This window comes from Vicia villosa, linkage group LG3, assembly GCF_029867415.1.
Source record: "Vicia villosa cultivar HV-30 ecotype Madison, WI linkage group LG3, Vvil1.0, whole genome shotgun sequence".
Taxonomy (NCBI): Eukaryota; Viridiplantae; Streptophyta; class Magnoliopsida; order Fabales; family Fabaceae; genus Vicia; species Vicia villosa.
Window position 1 is genome coordinate 215586067 of NC_081182.1, and position 16212 is coordinate 215602278.

Consider the following 16212-nt stretch of genomic DNA (forward strand, 5'->3'; position numbering starts at 1 on the left):
AGGGATCAGTTTCCTTAACGCCCTTTTGATGCATAGAAATTGAAGATTTTGCTTGTTTTATTTTTAATGTTTTCTAATGGTATTGATAACAACGCAAAATCCGGAGTTCAGCTAGAGGTAAAGTCTGGTTGAAGATTGTCCGAACATTAATCAAATCTGGTACTCGAGATCAAATTAACCTTAACTGAGTTCAGTCCCTTGGTAAATATAAGATTTACAATGTACATCTATGTCCATTTATTTCTTGTTGTGTTCTTCAAACAAAATGAACAATCACAATAGAACCAACAAAAGTACTATTGCCAAACCAAATATGGACATTTGTTTTTCAAGATGGTTTATTTGATGATTTGAGTTTGGAGACATAAATACTAGTGAGACTGTTTGAGAGGACTTATGAAAACAACTTATGACTAATGTTTACAAGTTGTTTTCAACTTATTTCTATAATTTTTTCAAGATAGTTTATGAGACCAACTCATAATTTAGATAGAAACAATTTGACTATATTTTATCTTTTATTATAGAAATTCCTATATACATAACTACTTATATGATAAACACTTAAGCGACAAGCGAAAATTAAGTTGTTTATTTAAATAGGTCTCAATTTTTTTTCGCTTTATTTATTAGTTGTCGGGTTGAGATTTTAATTATGGTTAACCATCTAAACTTTGAATTTTATCCTAACATTGTTATTTAATCAACTCTTTGAGTGTGTGGATTTTTCGCAGCAATATTTTTTGATATTAAATAAATTAAAGTATATTTTATGCGATTGCTAACTGGATTACCTGGATTACCTTAATTACGTCTCTGCGAGAAGAGTGTTGTTTAACTGTTACTATTTAGTAACATTTTTATAAAATTAAATAACTTAAAATTCGATTGGTTAATATTTGAACGGTTAATATTAATATTAGAAAACATTAAATAATGTGTGATTGCGAAAATCGTAACCATTCAATAAAAATATTTTTTCAATTTACAAAATATATAAAAGAAGGAAATGAATTTTAGTAGCTCTGATTAAAAAGGTAGGTAAAATCCCAAAAGAAAATGAGAGGTTCTCTGATTAAAAAGGTATGTAAAATCCAAAAAAAAAAAAAAAGTTTCTCTGCATGTCTGCCAGCTAGATTATCAACTGTGTGTCAGAAAATCTTATCAGAAAAATTGAATGGATTGAAATTTCACTTTGGTTAATCATCTAATCTCATTCCAACTTGTTATTTAGTGAATCATGTGACTGCGAATGCAAGTGTGATGGTTGTTAAATTTCTATTTGATAATATTTTTATGATATTAAATAAGTTGAAATGTGACTGCAAAGTGTGATGGTTGTGAAATTTCTATTTGATAATGTTTTTATAATTTTATATAAATTAAAATTTATTTTATGGGGTTGTCAACTGAATTTCTCAATTAAAAAATCTTAATTATTAAGAATTATTAATGAATTGGTTGCATGCAAATTTCAAATGGGTAGTGTTTTTTTTTTCTTTTTTCTAATCAACTGTTCTTTTGAATTTTGGGCATACTTTGTTACCATTTATTTTTTCCTTGTCAACCTTTTATGGGGAACCGCGTTTTGGTGTTGAGCATTCAAAAGTTTTTTTTTTGTGGTTTCTGAAATGTGGGGTTTGGGATTTTGATTGAAATTCTGTTGAATGTTGGTGTGTTTCATTGAGCCTGCATGCAAGGGATAAGAAAGATTGAACTGGATTTGTTTGTTTTGTTTTTAATGTTTTCTAATGTCGTTTCGGAGAATGACAATAGTTTTCATTTGCATAAAAATTTAGCAGCTTGATTAATGAATTTTTAATGTGATATGTTTCTTAGGTTTCACTATTCATTCCTTTTAACAAAAAAAAAATGTTAACATAACTTGGACACATGTTAAAAATATTGTTAATAATGTTTTGAAAAAGTATAATTCTTTTAAAAATTTAAATACACATTTACACACTTTAAAAAAAAGAAAGTTATTTGAATAGATAATCCAAACACTGTATCTTTATCTGATTCAAATTTTTAAGAAGGAAAGGTTAAGATTTATAGGACTCATATTGTATATCATTGAAATAATTTTATTTTAATCCCATCTTTTCTTATAAATTTAAATTGTAATTAGGTGCCCATTAATAATTATATATATATATATATATATATATATATATATATATATATATATATATATATATATATATATATATATATATATATATATATATATATATATATTACTGCTTTATTTAGATTTAAAATTAAAGGGAGTGGATTCTCTTCAGTGAGAATCGTGATCTTATTTTAGTGCTGCTATTTAATCAATTCCATCCATGCATGGAATTTTCAGGTGGTAATATTATTATAATATTAAAAAAATTTAAAATACATTCTATGTGTTTGCCAATTCGATTTCTAAATAAAAAATCTTAATTATTAAAAATCATTTGATAAATTGAAATTTAGTCATAGTTGATCGTCTGATCTGATTCACCTAATTGTATAAGTGAGAAGAGTGATGTTTAACTATTTTCTATTTAATAATTTTTTTTATAAAATTAAATAATTTAAAATTCAATTACTATTAACCGTCCGATCATTCATGAATACTATTTATCAATCTAAAATATGTTTTTAAAATTTTAAAATATACTAAAGAAGGAAAAGTGATTTAGTTGCTGTGATTAGAATTGTAAGAATAAAGACAGCTGTTTTTTTTGCCAGCTAGATTATCAACTGTGTGTCAGAAAATCTTATCTATTAAAAAAAATAGATTGAGATTTCACTAAACATTTAACCTCATTCAAATTTTGTTGTTTAGTGTGATGGTTGTCAAATTTGCATGTGATAATTTTTTTATAATATTAAATAAATTGAAATTTATTTTATGTGGTTGTGAATTTAAATTTGCAGATGAAAAATCTTATTTATTAAGAATGGTCAGATGAATTAAAATTTATTGATAGTGGTTTATTATTGGTCTTCTCATCTGATTGAAATTTATTGATGGTTGCTTATTTATTGGTCGTCTCATCTGATGACCTAATTGTGTCTGGACAGCTTCTGAGCTGTTCCTCAACTGAGTTCAGTCTATGTTTCTGAATGCTTGTGGATTCAATTTCTCTATCTCTTTATTTCTTATTGTGTTCTTCAACCAAAATTGAACAATCAGAATAGTACCAACAAAAGTACTATTGCCAAACCAAATATAGACATTGTTTTGGAAATGTGGGGTTTAGGATTTTGATTGAAATTCTGTTGAATGTTGGTGTGTTTCATTGAGTCAGCATGCAAGGGATTTGTTTTTAATGTTGTTTCTGAGAATGAAATAGTTTTCATTTGCATAAAAATTTGATGAATTTTTTATGTGACATGTTTCTTAGGTTTCACTGTTCTGTCTTTATTTTGTATTCAAATAATCAAATATAAAAGAAATACAATAACACAAATTCAAATATAAAAATCGACATAGAATATCTTCACAACTAAATAGTAGATTAGAAGAACAAGACTCATTTAATTTGATTTTATCTTTATAAAAAACCACCAAAAACATTTCAATTTTATGATTTTCTAGTTTGTGGTCACACTTCTTTTCCTTGTATTTGGTTGTATTCACTCCTTTTAACACAAAAAAATGTTAACATAACTTGGACACATGTTAAATATCCCACAATTGTTAATAATGTTTTAAAAAAGTATAATTCTTTCAAAATTTTAAATACACAATTTTTAATAAAAAGTTTTTACATTTATTACATTAACAAATATGCTAAGGGTACATGAAAGCCTTTCCCGAACATTACACCCTTTTGTTATAAAAAATAATTTTTATTATTAACTTTTCTCTCTTCATTTCATATGAAAAGGATAAGTTAAGGTTTACATGACTCATATTTTATACAGTTTCAACATTGTATATCATTGAAATAATTTTTTTTTAATCTTATCTTTTCTTCTAAATTTAAATTGTAATTAGGTGACCATTTATAGTTATTTATATTTAACAAATATATATATATATATATATATATATATATATATATATATATATATATATATATATATATATATAATTTTTAAATATATTACCGCTCTATTTATATTTAAAATTAAAGGGAGTGGATTCTATTCTGTGACAATTATGATCTTATTTTAATGTTGTTATTTAATCAATTCTATCTGTGTGATTAAAATACATTCTATGTGATTGTCAACCGGATTTTTCAATAAAAAAACTCTTAATTATTAAAAATCATTCCATAGATGTTAATTGTCTGATCTGATTCACCTATGTAGGTGAAAAGAGTGGTGTTTAACTGTTGTCCATTGTATACTAAAAAAAGAGAAAGTGTTTTAGTGTCTGTGATTAGAAATGTATGAATAAATCCATTTTAAAAAATAAGACAGTTGTTTTCTTGTTTGCCAGCTGGATTATCATCCGTGTGTCTGTCTGAGAATCTTATCTATTTAAAAAATTAAATGGATTGAGATTTCACTAACCATTTAACCTCATTCAAATTTTGTTGTTAAGTGTGATGGTGGTGAAATTTCCATGTGTTAATTTTTTTATAATATTAAATAAATTGAAATTGATTTAATGTGGTTATCAATTGAATTTCTCAGATAAAAGTCTTAATTATTAAGAATGGTCAGATGAATTAGAATTTATTGATAGTAGTTTATTATTGGTCTTCTCATCTGATTGAAATTTATTGATTGTTGCTTATTTATTGGTCGTCTCATCTGATGACTTAATTGTGTCTGGACAGACACTGCTGCTGAGCTGTTCTTTTAATAAATTTTTTATAAAATTTAATAAATCAAAATTTAATTAATATCAACCGTCCGATCATACCCAAATCATATTTATTTACCTGTGTGACCTTTCAATAAGAAAATTCATTCCATTTATAAAAAAAGAGTAAATAAAAATAAACAAGTGAGCATATAACCTTTCTCTCTTTTTATATATATATCTTCACAAATCTCTCTTCACTCGCAATACATTTTACATGCACAAAGAAAAAGGTATATTTGAAACACTGTTGATCTTGTTCCATAATCACATTGCTTTCGGTGTTTCATTCTGATAAGGTACATTTCAATTTTTTGTTCATAATCATTCTTTTCTTAGTCTTTTTTTATACTCAATTCTATTGAAACACACTCTTTTAATGTTATGATGTTTTCTTGTGTTTCAACTGTGGCACTGAATTGGTTGCATGCAAATTTCAAATTGTCCATTTTCTTTTTTTCATCCACCGTTCTCCAATTTGTTCATTGAAAATTTCTTGTTATAAATTTTGGACATGCTTTGTTATGTTTTATGGTTTTTGAAAGGTAGGGTTTAGGATTTTAATTGAAATTCTGTTGAATGCTGGTGTGTTTTGTTGAGCCTGCATGCATAGATCAGTTTTCTTAATGTTCTTTTATGCATAGAAATTGAAGATTTTGTATGTTTTGCTTCTAATGTTGTCGATAACAACGCGTAATCCTGAGTTCTGAGCCTAGAGGCGTGTTTCATTGAGCCTGCATGCAAGGGATCAGAGAGATTGAAGGATTTGTTTTTAATGTTGTTTCTGAGACTGAAATGGTTTTCATTTGCATAAAAATTTAGCAGCTTGATTGATGAATTTTTGATGTGACATGGTTTTCATGTTTCTTAGCAGCTTGTTTCTTAGTGTTTTTTGATTTGACATAAAATAATCTTCGAAATTAAATAGTAGATTACAAAAACAAGACTCATTAGTTTGATTTTAACTTTATAATAAACCACCAAAAACATTTCAATTTTATGATTTTCTAGTTTGTGGTCACACTTCTTTTCCTTGTATTTGGTTGTATTCACTCCTTTTAACACAAAAAAATGTTAACATAACTTGGACACATGTTAAATATATCCCACAATTGTTAATAATGTTTTAAAAAAAGTATAATTCTTTAAAAAATTTAAATACACAATTTTTAATAAAAAGTTTTTACATTTATTACATTACCAAACATGCTAAGGGTACATGAAAGCCTTACCCAAACAAAAAATACACACTTTTTTTTAAAAAGTTATTTTTATTATTAACTTTTCTCTCTTCATTTCATATGAAAAGGAAAAATTAAACTCATATTTTATACGGTTTCATCAATGTATATTATTGAAATATTTTTATTTCAATCTTATCTTTTCTTCTAAATTTAAATTATAATTAGGTGTCCATTAATAATTATTTATATTTAAATATATTACTAAATATATTACTGCTCTATTTAGATTTAAAATTAAAGGGACTGGATTCTCTTATGTGAGAATCCTGATTTTATTTTAATGTCGTTATTTAATTAATTCTATCTATGCGATTAAAATACATTTTATGTGATTGTCAACTAGATTTTTAAATAAAAAAACTCTTAATTATTAAAAATCATTCAATAGATTGAAATTCAGTCCTGGTTGATTGGCTGATCAGATTCAATTGATTGTGTACGTGAGAAGAGTGATCTTTAACTATTGTCCCATCAATAAACTTTTTTATAAAATTAAAATATATTAAAGAAGGGAAAGTGTTTTAGTGTCTCTGTTTATAATTGTATGAATAAATCCATTTTAAAAAAATAAGACAGCTGTTTTCTTGTTTGCCAGCTGGATTATCATCTGTGTGTCAGAGAATCTTATCTATTTAAAAATTTAAATGGATTGAGATTTCACTAACCATTTATCCTCATTCAAATTTTGTTGTTAAGTGTGATGATGGTAAAATTTTCATGTATTAATTTTTTTATAATATTAAATAAAATGAAATTTATTTAATGTGGTTGTCAGTTGAATTTCTCAGATAAAAGTCTTAATATGGTCAGATGAATTCAAATTTATTGATAGTCGTTTATTATTGGTCTTCATCTGATTGAAATTTATTGATCGTTGCTTATTTATTGGTCATCTCATCTGGACAGACACTGCTGCTGAGCTGTTCCTCATTTATTAATTTTTTATAAATTTTAATAAATCAAAATTCAATTAATATCAACCGTCCGATCTTACCCAAATCATATTTATTTACCAAAATGTGTGATTGAAAGATCACAACCTTTCAATAATAATATTCTCTAAATTTATAAAGAAAATAAATATAAATAAAAAGTGAGAACACAAATCTCTCTTCACTCACCATACATTTTACATGCACAAAGAAAAGACACACTTGCGAAGGTTGTTTGTCTATCAACTTTTCAAACACTGTTGATCTTGTTCCATAATCACATTTCTTTCTTCCTTCATTCCCTGTCTCAGATCGGTGTCTCATTCTGATAAGGTACATTTCAATTTTTGTTCATATTATTTTTTTTCTTCTCATTCTTTTCTTTGTTAAAAATTATTGTCTTTTTTATACTTCAAATTTATTTTGTCTTTAAACATTAAAACACACTCTTTTGTGATTATGTTTTCTTGTGTCTCAAAGTGTGACTGAATTGGTTGCATGCAAATTTCAAATGGGCCATGTTTCTTTTTTCATCCGGAGTTCAGCTAGAGGTATAGTCGGGTAGAAGATTGTCCAAAATTTTTTCAATTCTGGTAGTCGAGATCGATTTAACCTCAACTGAGTTCAGTCCTTGGTAAATATAAGTTTTACAATGATCATTATTAATTAATGCAATGTTTCTGAATGCTTGTGGATTCAATTTCTAGGTCTCTTTATTTTTGGTTGTGTTCTTCAACCAAAATTGAACAATCAGAATAGTACCAACAAAAGTACTATTGGCAAACCAAATATAGACATTGTTTTTGAAATGTGGGGTTTAGGATTTTTTTTGAAATTATGTTGAATGTTGGTGTGTTTCATTGAGCCTGCATGCAAGGGATCAGAGAGGTTGAAGGATTTGTTTTTAATGTTGTTTCTGAGAATGAAATAGTTTTTATTTGCATAAAAATTTGATGAATTTTTGATGCGGTAAAGTATTCCAATAATGAAAATTATAATCTTTACAAGAACTGTTAACTACTCTAAACCATTTTCAAAATGTTAGTACTATCGCGGTGTAACACTCATCAAAATTGAAAACATAATAATTGAATAAGATAGCATTTCTAGTTGTTTATTTTATACTCAAATAAACACCAATAAAAGAAATATAATAACATAAAATTCAAATATAAAATATCTTCGCAATTAGTAGATTATAAGAACAAGACTCATTAATCTGATTTTAACTTTATAATAAACAACCAAAAACATTTCAATTTTATGATTTTCTAGTTTGTCATCACACTTCTTTTCCTTGTATTTGGTTGTATTCACTCATTTTAACACAAAAAAATGTGAACCTAACTTGGACACATGTTAAATATCCCACAATTGTTAATTATATTTTAAAAAGTATAATTCTTTCAAAAATTTAAATACACAATTTTTAATAATTAAAAAATTTAAACACACAATTTTTTATTAAAAAGTTTTTTTACATGAAAGCCTTTCCCGAACAAAAATTACACACTTTTTTTATAAAAACTTATTTTTATTATTAACTTTTCTCTCTTCATTTCATATGAAAAGGAAAAGTTAAGGTTTACATGACTCATATTTTATACAGTTACAACAATGTACATGAAATAATTTTTTTTTAATCTTATCTTTTCTTCTAAATTTAAATTGTAATTAGGTGTCCATTAATAATTATTTATATTTAAAAATTATATATATATATATATATATATATATATATATATATATATATATATATATATATATAATTTTTAAATATATTATTGCTCTATTTAGATTTAAAATTAAAGGGAGTGGATTCTCTTATGTGAGAATTCCGATCTTATTTTAATGCTATTATTTAATCAATTATATCTATGTTATTACATTCTATGTGATTGTCAACCGGATTTTTGAATAAAAAAACTCTTAATTATTAAAAATCATTTGATTGATTAAAATTCAGTCATGGTTGATTGTCTGATCTGATTCACCTAATTGTGTAGGTGAGAAGAGTGATGTTTAATTGTTGTCCATTTAATAATTTTTTTATAAAATTAAAATATACTAAAAGAAGGGAAAGTGTTTTAGTGCTGTGATTAGAACTGAATGAATAAATCCATTTTAAAAACAAGACAGCTTTTTCTTGTTTGCCAGCTGGATTATCATTTGCGTGTCAGAGAATCTTATCTATTTAAAAAAAATTAAATGAATTGAGATTTCACTAACCATTTAACCTCATTCAAATTTTGTTGTTAAGTGTGATGTTTGTCAAATTTCTATGTGCTATTTTTTTATAATATTAAATAAATTGAAATTTATTTTATGGGGTTGTCAATTGAACTTCTCTAATAAAAGTATTAATTATTAAGAATTGGTCAGATGGATTAAAATTTATTGATAGTTGTTTGTTATTGGTCTTCTCATCTGATTGAAATTTATTGAGCGTTGTTTATTTATTGGTCGTCTCATCTGATGACCTAATTGTGTCCGGACAGACACTGCTGCTGAGTTATTCCTCATTTAATAATTTTTTTATAAAATTTAATAAATCAAAATTCAATTAATATCAACCATCCGATCTTACCCAAATCATATTTATCTACCTAAATGTGTGATTGAATGATCACAACCTTTCAATAATAATATTCTTTCAATAAGAAAAAATAAATAGAAATAAACAAGTGAGAATATAATGTTTCTCTCTTTTTATATATATTTTCACAAATCTCTCTTCACTCGCAATACATTTTACATGCACATAGAAAAGACACACTTGCGGAGGTTGTTTGTCCCTCAACTTTTGAAACACTGTTGATCTTGTTCCATAATCACATTGCTTTCTTCTTCCTTCATTTCCCTGTCTCAGATCGCTGTTTCATTCTAATAAGGTACATTTCAATTTTTGTTTATCTTATTTTTTTCTTCTTCTCATTCTTTTCTTCATTATAAAATTATCGTCTTTTTTATACTTCAAATTTATTTTGTCTTAAAACACACTCTTTTGTTATTATGTTTTCTTGTTTGTCAAAGTGTGACTGAATTGGTTGCATGCAAATTTCAAATGGGCTATGTTTCTTTTTTCATCCACTGTTCTCCAATTTGGTCACTAAAATTTTCTTGTTATAAATCTTGGACATGCTTTCTTATCTTTTGTGGTTTTTGAAATGTAGGCTTTAGGATTTTAATTGAAACTATGTTGAATTCTGGTGTGTTTCTTTAAGCTTGCATGCAAAGCATCAGTTTTGTTAATGCCCCTTTTGATGCATAGAAATTGAAGATTTTGTTTGTTTTGTTTCTAATCTTGTCGATAACATCGCGTAATCCTGATTTCTGCTAGAGCCTAGAGGCATGTTTCAATGAGCCTGCATGCAAGGGATCAGAGAGATAGATGGATTTGTTTTTAATGTTGTTTCTGAGAATGAAATGGTTTTTATTTGCATAAAAATTTAGCAGCTTGATTGATGAAATGTTGGTGTGACATGTTTCTTAGGTTTCACTGTTCTGTCTTTATTTTATACTCAAATAAACACCAATAAAAGAAATATAATAACACAAAATCAAATAGAAAGTTTGACATAAAATATCTTTCCAATTAAATACTCATTAATTTGATTTTAACTTTATAATAAACCACCAAAAATATTTCAATTTTTTGATTTTCTAGTTTGTCGTCACACTTCTTTTCCTTGTATTTTGGTTGTATTCACTCCTTTTAACACAAAAAAAAGAAGTTAATACAACATGGACACATGTTAAATATCCCACAATTGTTAATAATGTTTTAAAAAAAGTATAATTTTTTCAATAATTTAAATACACAATTTTTAATGAAAAATTTCTACATTTATTACATTAATGTATATTCTAAGGGTACATGAAACCTTTCCCGAACAAAAATTACACACTTTTTCTATAAAAAGTTATTTTTATTATTAACTTTTCTCTCTTTATTTTATATACAAAAAGAAAAAGTTAAGGTTTCCGTGACTCATATTTTATACAGTTTTAATAATATATATCATTGAAATAATTTTATTTTAATCTTTTCTTTTCTTCTAAATTTAAATTGTAATTAGGTGCCCATTGATAATTATTTATATTTAAAAATTATATATATATATATATATATATATATATATATATATATATATATATATATATATATATATATATATATATATATATATATATATAATTGTATAATTTTTAAATATATTACTGCTCTATTTAGATTTAAAATTAAAGGGAGTGGATTCTCTTCTGAGAGAATCCGGATCTTATTTTAATACCGTTATTTAAACAATTCTATCTATGTGATTTTCAACCGGATTTTTGAATAAAAAAACTCTTAATAATTAAAAATCATTCGATAGATTGAAATTTAGTCCTCGTTGATTGTCTGATCTAAAATTAAAATGTACTAAAGAAGGGAAAGTGTTTGTGTCTATGATTAGAACTGTATGAATAAATCCATTTTAAAAAACAAGACAATTGTTTTCTTATTTGCCAGCTGGATTATCATCAGTGTCACAGAATCTTATCTATTTAAAAAATTAAATGGATTGAGATTTCACTAACCATTTAACCTCATTCAAATTTTGTTGTTCAATGTGATGGGGTGAAATTTGCATGTGTTAATTTTTTTTATAATATTAAATAAATTGAAATTTATTTAATGTGGTTGTCAATTGAATTTCTTTGATAAAAGTTTTAATTATTAAGAATGGTCAGATGGATTAAAATTTATTGATAGTCGTTAATTATTAGTCTTCTCATCTGAATGAAATTTATTGATCGTTGTTTATTTATTGGTCGTCTCTTCTGATGATCTAATTGTGTCTGAACAGACACTGCTGCTGAGCTGTTCCTCATTTAATAAATTTTTTTATACAATTTAATAAATCTAAATTCAATTAATATGAACCGTCCGATCTTACCCATATCATATTTATCTACCTAAATGTGTGATTGAATGATCACAACCTTTCAATAATAATATTCTTTCAATTTATAAGAAAAAATAAATATAAATAAAAAAGTGAGAATATAATGTTTCTCTTTTTATATATATCTTCACAAATCTCTCTTCACTCGCAATACATTTTACATGCACAAACAACAGACACACTCGCGGAGGTTGTTTGTCTTATCAACTTTTGAAACACTGTTGATCTTGTTCCATAATCACATTGCTTTCTTCTTCCTTCATTCCCTGTCCCTGTCTCAGATCGGTGTCTCATTCTGATAAGGTACATTTCAATTTTTGTTCACATAATTTTTTTCTTCTCATTATTTTCTTCGTTAAAAATTATCGTCTTTTTTTATACTCAATTCTATTGAAACACATTCTCTTAATGTTATGATGTTTTCTTGTGTTTCAACAGTGTCACTGAATTGGTTGCATGCAAATTTCAAATAGGCCATGTTTCTTTTTTTCATCCACTATTCTCCTATTTGTTCATTGAAAATTTCTTGTTATAACTTTTGGACATGCTTTGTTATCTTTTGTGGTTTTTGAAATTTAGGGTTTATGATTTTAATTGAAATTCTGTTGAATGCCGGTGTGTTTCATTGAGCCTGCATGCAAGGGATTAATTTTGTTAATACCCTTTTGATGCATAAAACTTGAAGATTTTGTTTGTTTTGTTTCTAATGTTGTCGATAACAACGCGTAATCCGGAGTTCAGCTAGAGGTGTGTTTCATTGAGCCTGCATGCGAGGGATCGGTTTTCTTAATGCCTCTTTTGATGCATATAAATTGAAGATTTTGTTTGTTATGTTTTTGATGCATAGAGGTACAGTCTGGTCGAAGATTGTTCGAACATTGTTCAAATCTGGTTCTCGAGATCGATTTAACCTCAACTGAGCTCTTTCTTGTAAAGCTATTATCCATTTAATTCATTTCTCCGAATATCGCCTCTAACGGTTTTTCTCTCCTCGCATGACCTAACCAAATATAGACATTGTTTTTCAAGATAGTTTATTTGCTGATTTGAGCTTATTGATTTGAGCTTATTTGCAGACAAAAACACTTGTGAGACTGTTTGAGATAACTTTTGAAAACAACTTATAACATGTTCATAAGTTGTTTTCAACTTATTTCTTTAAGTTTTTCAAGATAGTTTATGAGACCAACTTATAGTTTATATAGAAACAATTTGACTATATTTTATCTTTTGTTATAGAAATAACTTTATACCTAAGTACTTATATGATAAACACTTATGCGACAAACACTAAATTAAGTTGTTTATCCAAATCGGTCTCAATTTTTCTTTGCTTTATTTATTAGTTATGAACTTGTTGAAAAACCACTAATGCTAATTTCGCATTTTGTTTTTGCAGGTTCTGATTAAGGTTCATATGAAGAATTGGATATGTTGATTTAAGTCTTTTGGTGTTAATAGGTTATGAAATACGATTGAATTCTCTAGTAATTGCTTGCTTAACATCGAAACTATGGGGTCTCAAGTTGTCTGCGATAATAGTAGTGAAAACCATTCGCAATTCCAGCCTTTGGTGAGGCAAAATTCAATGTACAATCTCACCCTCGATGAAGTTCAGAGTCAACTAGGCGACTTGGGGAAGCCGCTAAGCAGCATGAACCTAGACGAGCTTCTGAAAAACGTATGGACTGTCGAGGCAAACCAGTCCCAGTCCATTCAAATGGACAACGCTAACGTAGCTCAAGCCTCTCAAGCCGCTCAAGCCGCTCAAACCGGACAAGCCGGACAAGGACAAGTTGTTCTGCAACATCAACCTAATATGCCGTTAGTCGGTGAGTTAAGCAAGAAAACGGTTGACGAGGTTTGGAGAGATATCCAACAAACTAAAGATCACGAGGAGGTGAGGCCTCAAGAGAGGCAATCTACTTTGGGAGAGATGACATTAGAGGATTTTTTGGTGAAAGCTGGCGTCGTTTCGGTTGCATCTTCTAATGGAAAGAGTACTACTAACAGTCCCAGTCCCAAAGTTGATTCAAGCCTAGTGGTACCGCAGTTTGTTCCGCACGGTCCGTGGATGCAGCAGTACGCGCAGGCACATTATCCGCATCCACAACAAAATGTGATGCCAACTTATGTTCCAAACCAGCTCTTAGCACAGCCATTGCACATGGTGGCCGCCGGTTCTCCAATGGATGTTGTGCCATATGCAGATGGAGGTCAGGTGGCAATGGCTTCGCAGATGGGAAACTTATCGGATTCAAAGAAATCAGGTCTGAAGCGGGGCGTACCAGATGAGAAAGCTGAGAGGACAGTCGAGAGGAAGCAGAAGAGGATGATCAAGAATCGCGAGTCAGCTGCCCGCTCAAGAGCAAGGAAACAGGTGACGTTTTCGTATTTATTTCACGCGCTCTTATCGTTTCGATTAAGCGTTTCTGTTAAGTAAAAATATTTGTTATGAATCATAATTATCATTAGGCCTACACAACTGAATTGGAGATCAAAGTCAATCGTCTGGAAGAGGAAAACGAAATGCTGAGGAAAGAAAAGGTTAGATTCTGCTTAAATGTGAATGTACTAATTCTGCATATTTCAACTTAAAATTATTTCTTCATGGGAATGAATGTATCTGTACTGGTATTTGATGCATGCATGCTTGCTTAGTAACTGTTTCTGTTACTCAATTTGCAGGAACTTACGAACATGATAGCGAGTGTTCCACCGCCCGAGCCGAAATGTCAGCTTCGTCGTGTATCTTCGGCTGAATTTTGATTAATGTGTTTATATGTAGAGGTTTGTAGATAAGAACTTCATGCATGGTATGGTCAGTTATGTTTATTCTGAGTTGAAAAACTACCTAGCTGTTTGTGTATTTGCACTCAATGGTTTATTTAATTTTACTTTTACTACTATTATTATTATTTTTATTATTATTATTATTATTATTATTATTATTATTTTATCGGTAAAATATTGGTGGGCAAAGTTGAAGCATTTCATCCTTAGACACGTGGTGTTTGGGGGACCGTAAAAGGTCATACTTTTTCACTGAGAACACTTTACTTTATATGTCTCATATTTGGGGGACTATGTAATGACATGGTCTTTAATTCAAAACATTTTTCCGTTCCATGTCTCGAATTTGGCGGACCATATAATGATAGGATTTTTTTACTCAAAACACTTTTCTCTTACACGCTTGGGAGATTGTGGAACGACATGGTCTTTAATTCAAAGTATTTTGCCCTTACACGTCTCATGATAAAACACTTTACTTTTCTCTTACCTGCCTGGGAGATTGTGTAACGACATGGTCTTTAATTCAAAGTATTTTGCCCTTACACGTCTCGTGATAAAACACTTTACTTTTCTCTTACCTGCTTGGAAGATTGTGCAACGACATGGTCTTTAATTCGAAGAATTTTGCCTTCCACGTCTCGTGCTAAAACACTTTTCTCTTACCCGCATAGGAGATTGTGTAACGGTCTTTAATTCAAAGTATTTTGCTCTTACATGACTCGTGTTAAAACACTTTTCTCTTACACGCTTGGAAGATTGTGTATTTATTTTTCCTATAGTAAATATTGTTTTTGTAAACAGCAATCTAGTTGATTTTCTGGAGAGTACTCCACACGAAGTGGGTGGGCTCGAAGCGGGCCTTAAACAAGGTCTAGAGGAGGCCCCCATTAAGAGGTAGTTAATAATCCCTTTAAGAGGTCTTAAAACAATGAGAAAAGACAATTAAAGAATTGTTAATGGCAATAATTAGGAGGTTTGGACAAGGGGTCCAAATCATTATACCATGATTCTGTGATATTTATATACAAAATGTGATAAACGAATTTTAAAAAGTTTTTCATAAAAATTGTTGATTTTAAAAGATTTATGTTAGAATAAAGATATGATAGAGAATAGACAGAAAGAAAGAAAAAAAGATTTACTACACCGAAAAAGATAAATGATAGAACAATAAAGAGATAAGGTAAGAAAAATCATACTAAATATTATTCTATAGTTCAAACTTTCACCATGTAAATTATTAGTCTTCAAGAGTGTCATTTTGAGATTTCCATTGAAACCAACTTGGGCTTTTACATAAGATTATCCCAAACAACCTTTCACAACTTGAGTTTTTGCACAAGATCTACCTAAACTAGCTTTCACAAACAACTAGAGTTTTTACACAAATTGAGCTCAACAGTCTTATACCACATTATTTACAGGTTTAGCTTGCACCCTTCAAATCTATTATAAAAGATTACAATATAACTAAAATTTTGATAAAATTT

General features: G+C 28.0%; 1 protein-coding gene across 4 annotated transcripts; it reads left to right on the plus strand.

Annotated features, from left to right (window-relative positions):
* The first annotated feature begins 4978 nt into the window (after positions 1 to 4978).
* Positions 4979 to 14835, plus strand: LOC131657372 (ABSCISIC ACID-INSENSITIVE 5-like protein 2). 4 transcript variants are annotated; one of them, XM_058926782.1, is made up of 4 exons: positions 4979 to 5100; positions 13326 to 14306; positions 14402 to 14473; positions 14615 to 14835. In XM_058926782.1, exons 2-4 carry the CDS (start codon positions 13440 to 13442, stop codon positions 14693 to 14695), a joined length of 1020 nt encoding a protein of 339 aa, XP_058782765.1. In that variant the 5' UTR covers positions 4979 to 5100; positions 13326 to 13439; the 3' UTR covers positions 14696 to 14835. The 4 variants fall into 4 exon arrangements, with proteins under 4 accessions (XP_058782765.1, XP_058782768.1, XP_058782769.1 ...); XM_058926785.1 differs by lacking the exon at positions 4979 to 5100 and adding an exon at positions 7187 to 7310; XM_058926786.1 differs by lacking the exon at positions 4979 to 5100 and adding an exon at positions 9741 to 9868.
* The last annotated feature ends 1377 nt before the right edge of the window (positions 14836 to 16212 follow it).

What these genes read in the sequence shown, in the direction of transcription:
- LOC131657372 (XM_058926782.1), top strand. Translation starts at nt 13,440, where the DNA reads ATGGGGTCTCAAGTTGTCTGCGATAATAGTAGTGAAAACCATTCGCAA. An exon ending in GCTCAAGAGCAAGGAAACAG is followed by an intron (nt 14,307 to 14,401) that starts GTGACGTTTTCG and finishes AATTATCATTAG; the next exon opens with GCCTACACAACTGAATTGGA. An exon ending in AAATGCTGAGGAAAGAAAAG is followed by an intron (nt 14,474 to 14,614) that starts GTTAGATTCTGC and finishes CTCAATTTGCAG; the next exon opens with GAACTTACGAACATGATAGC.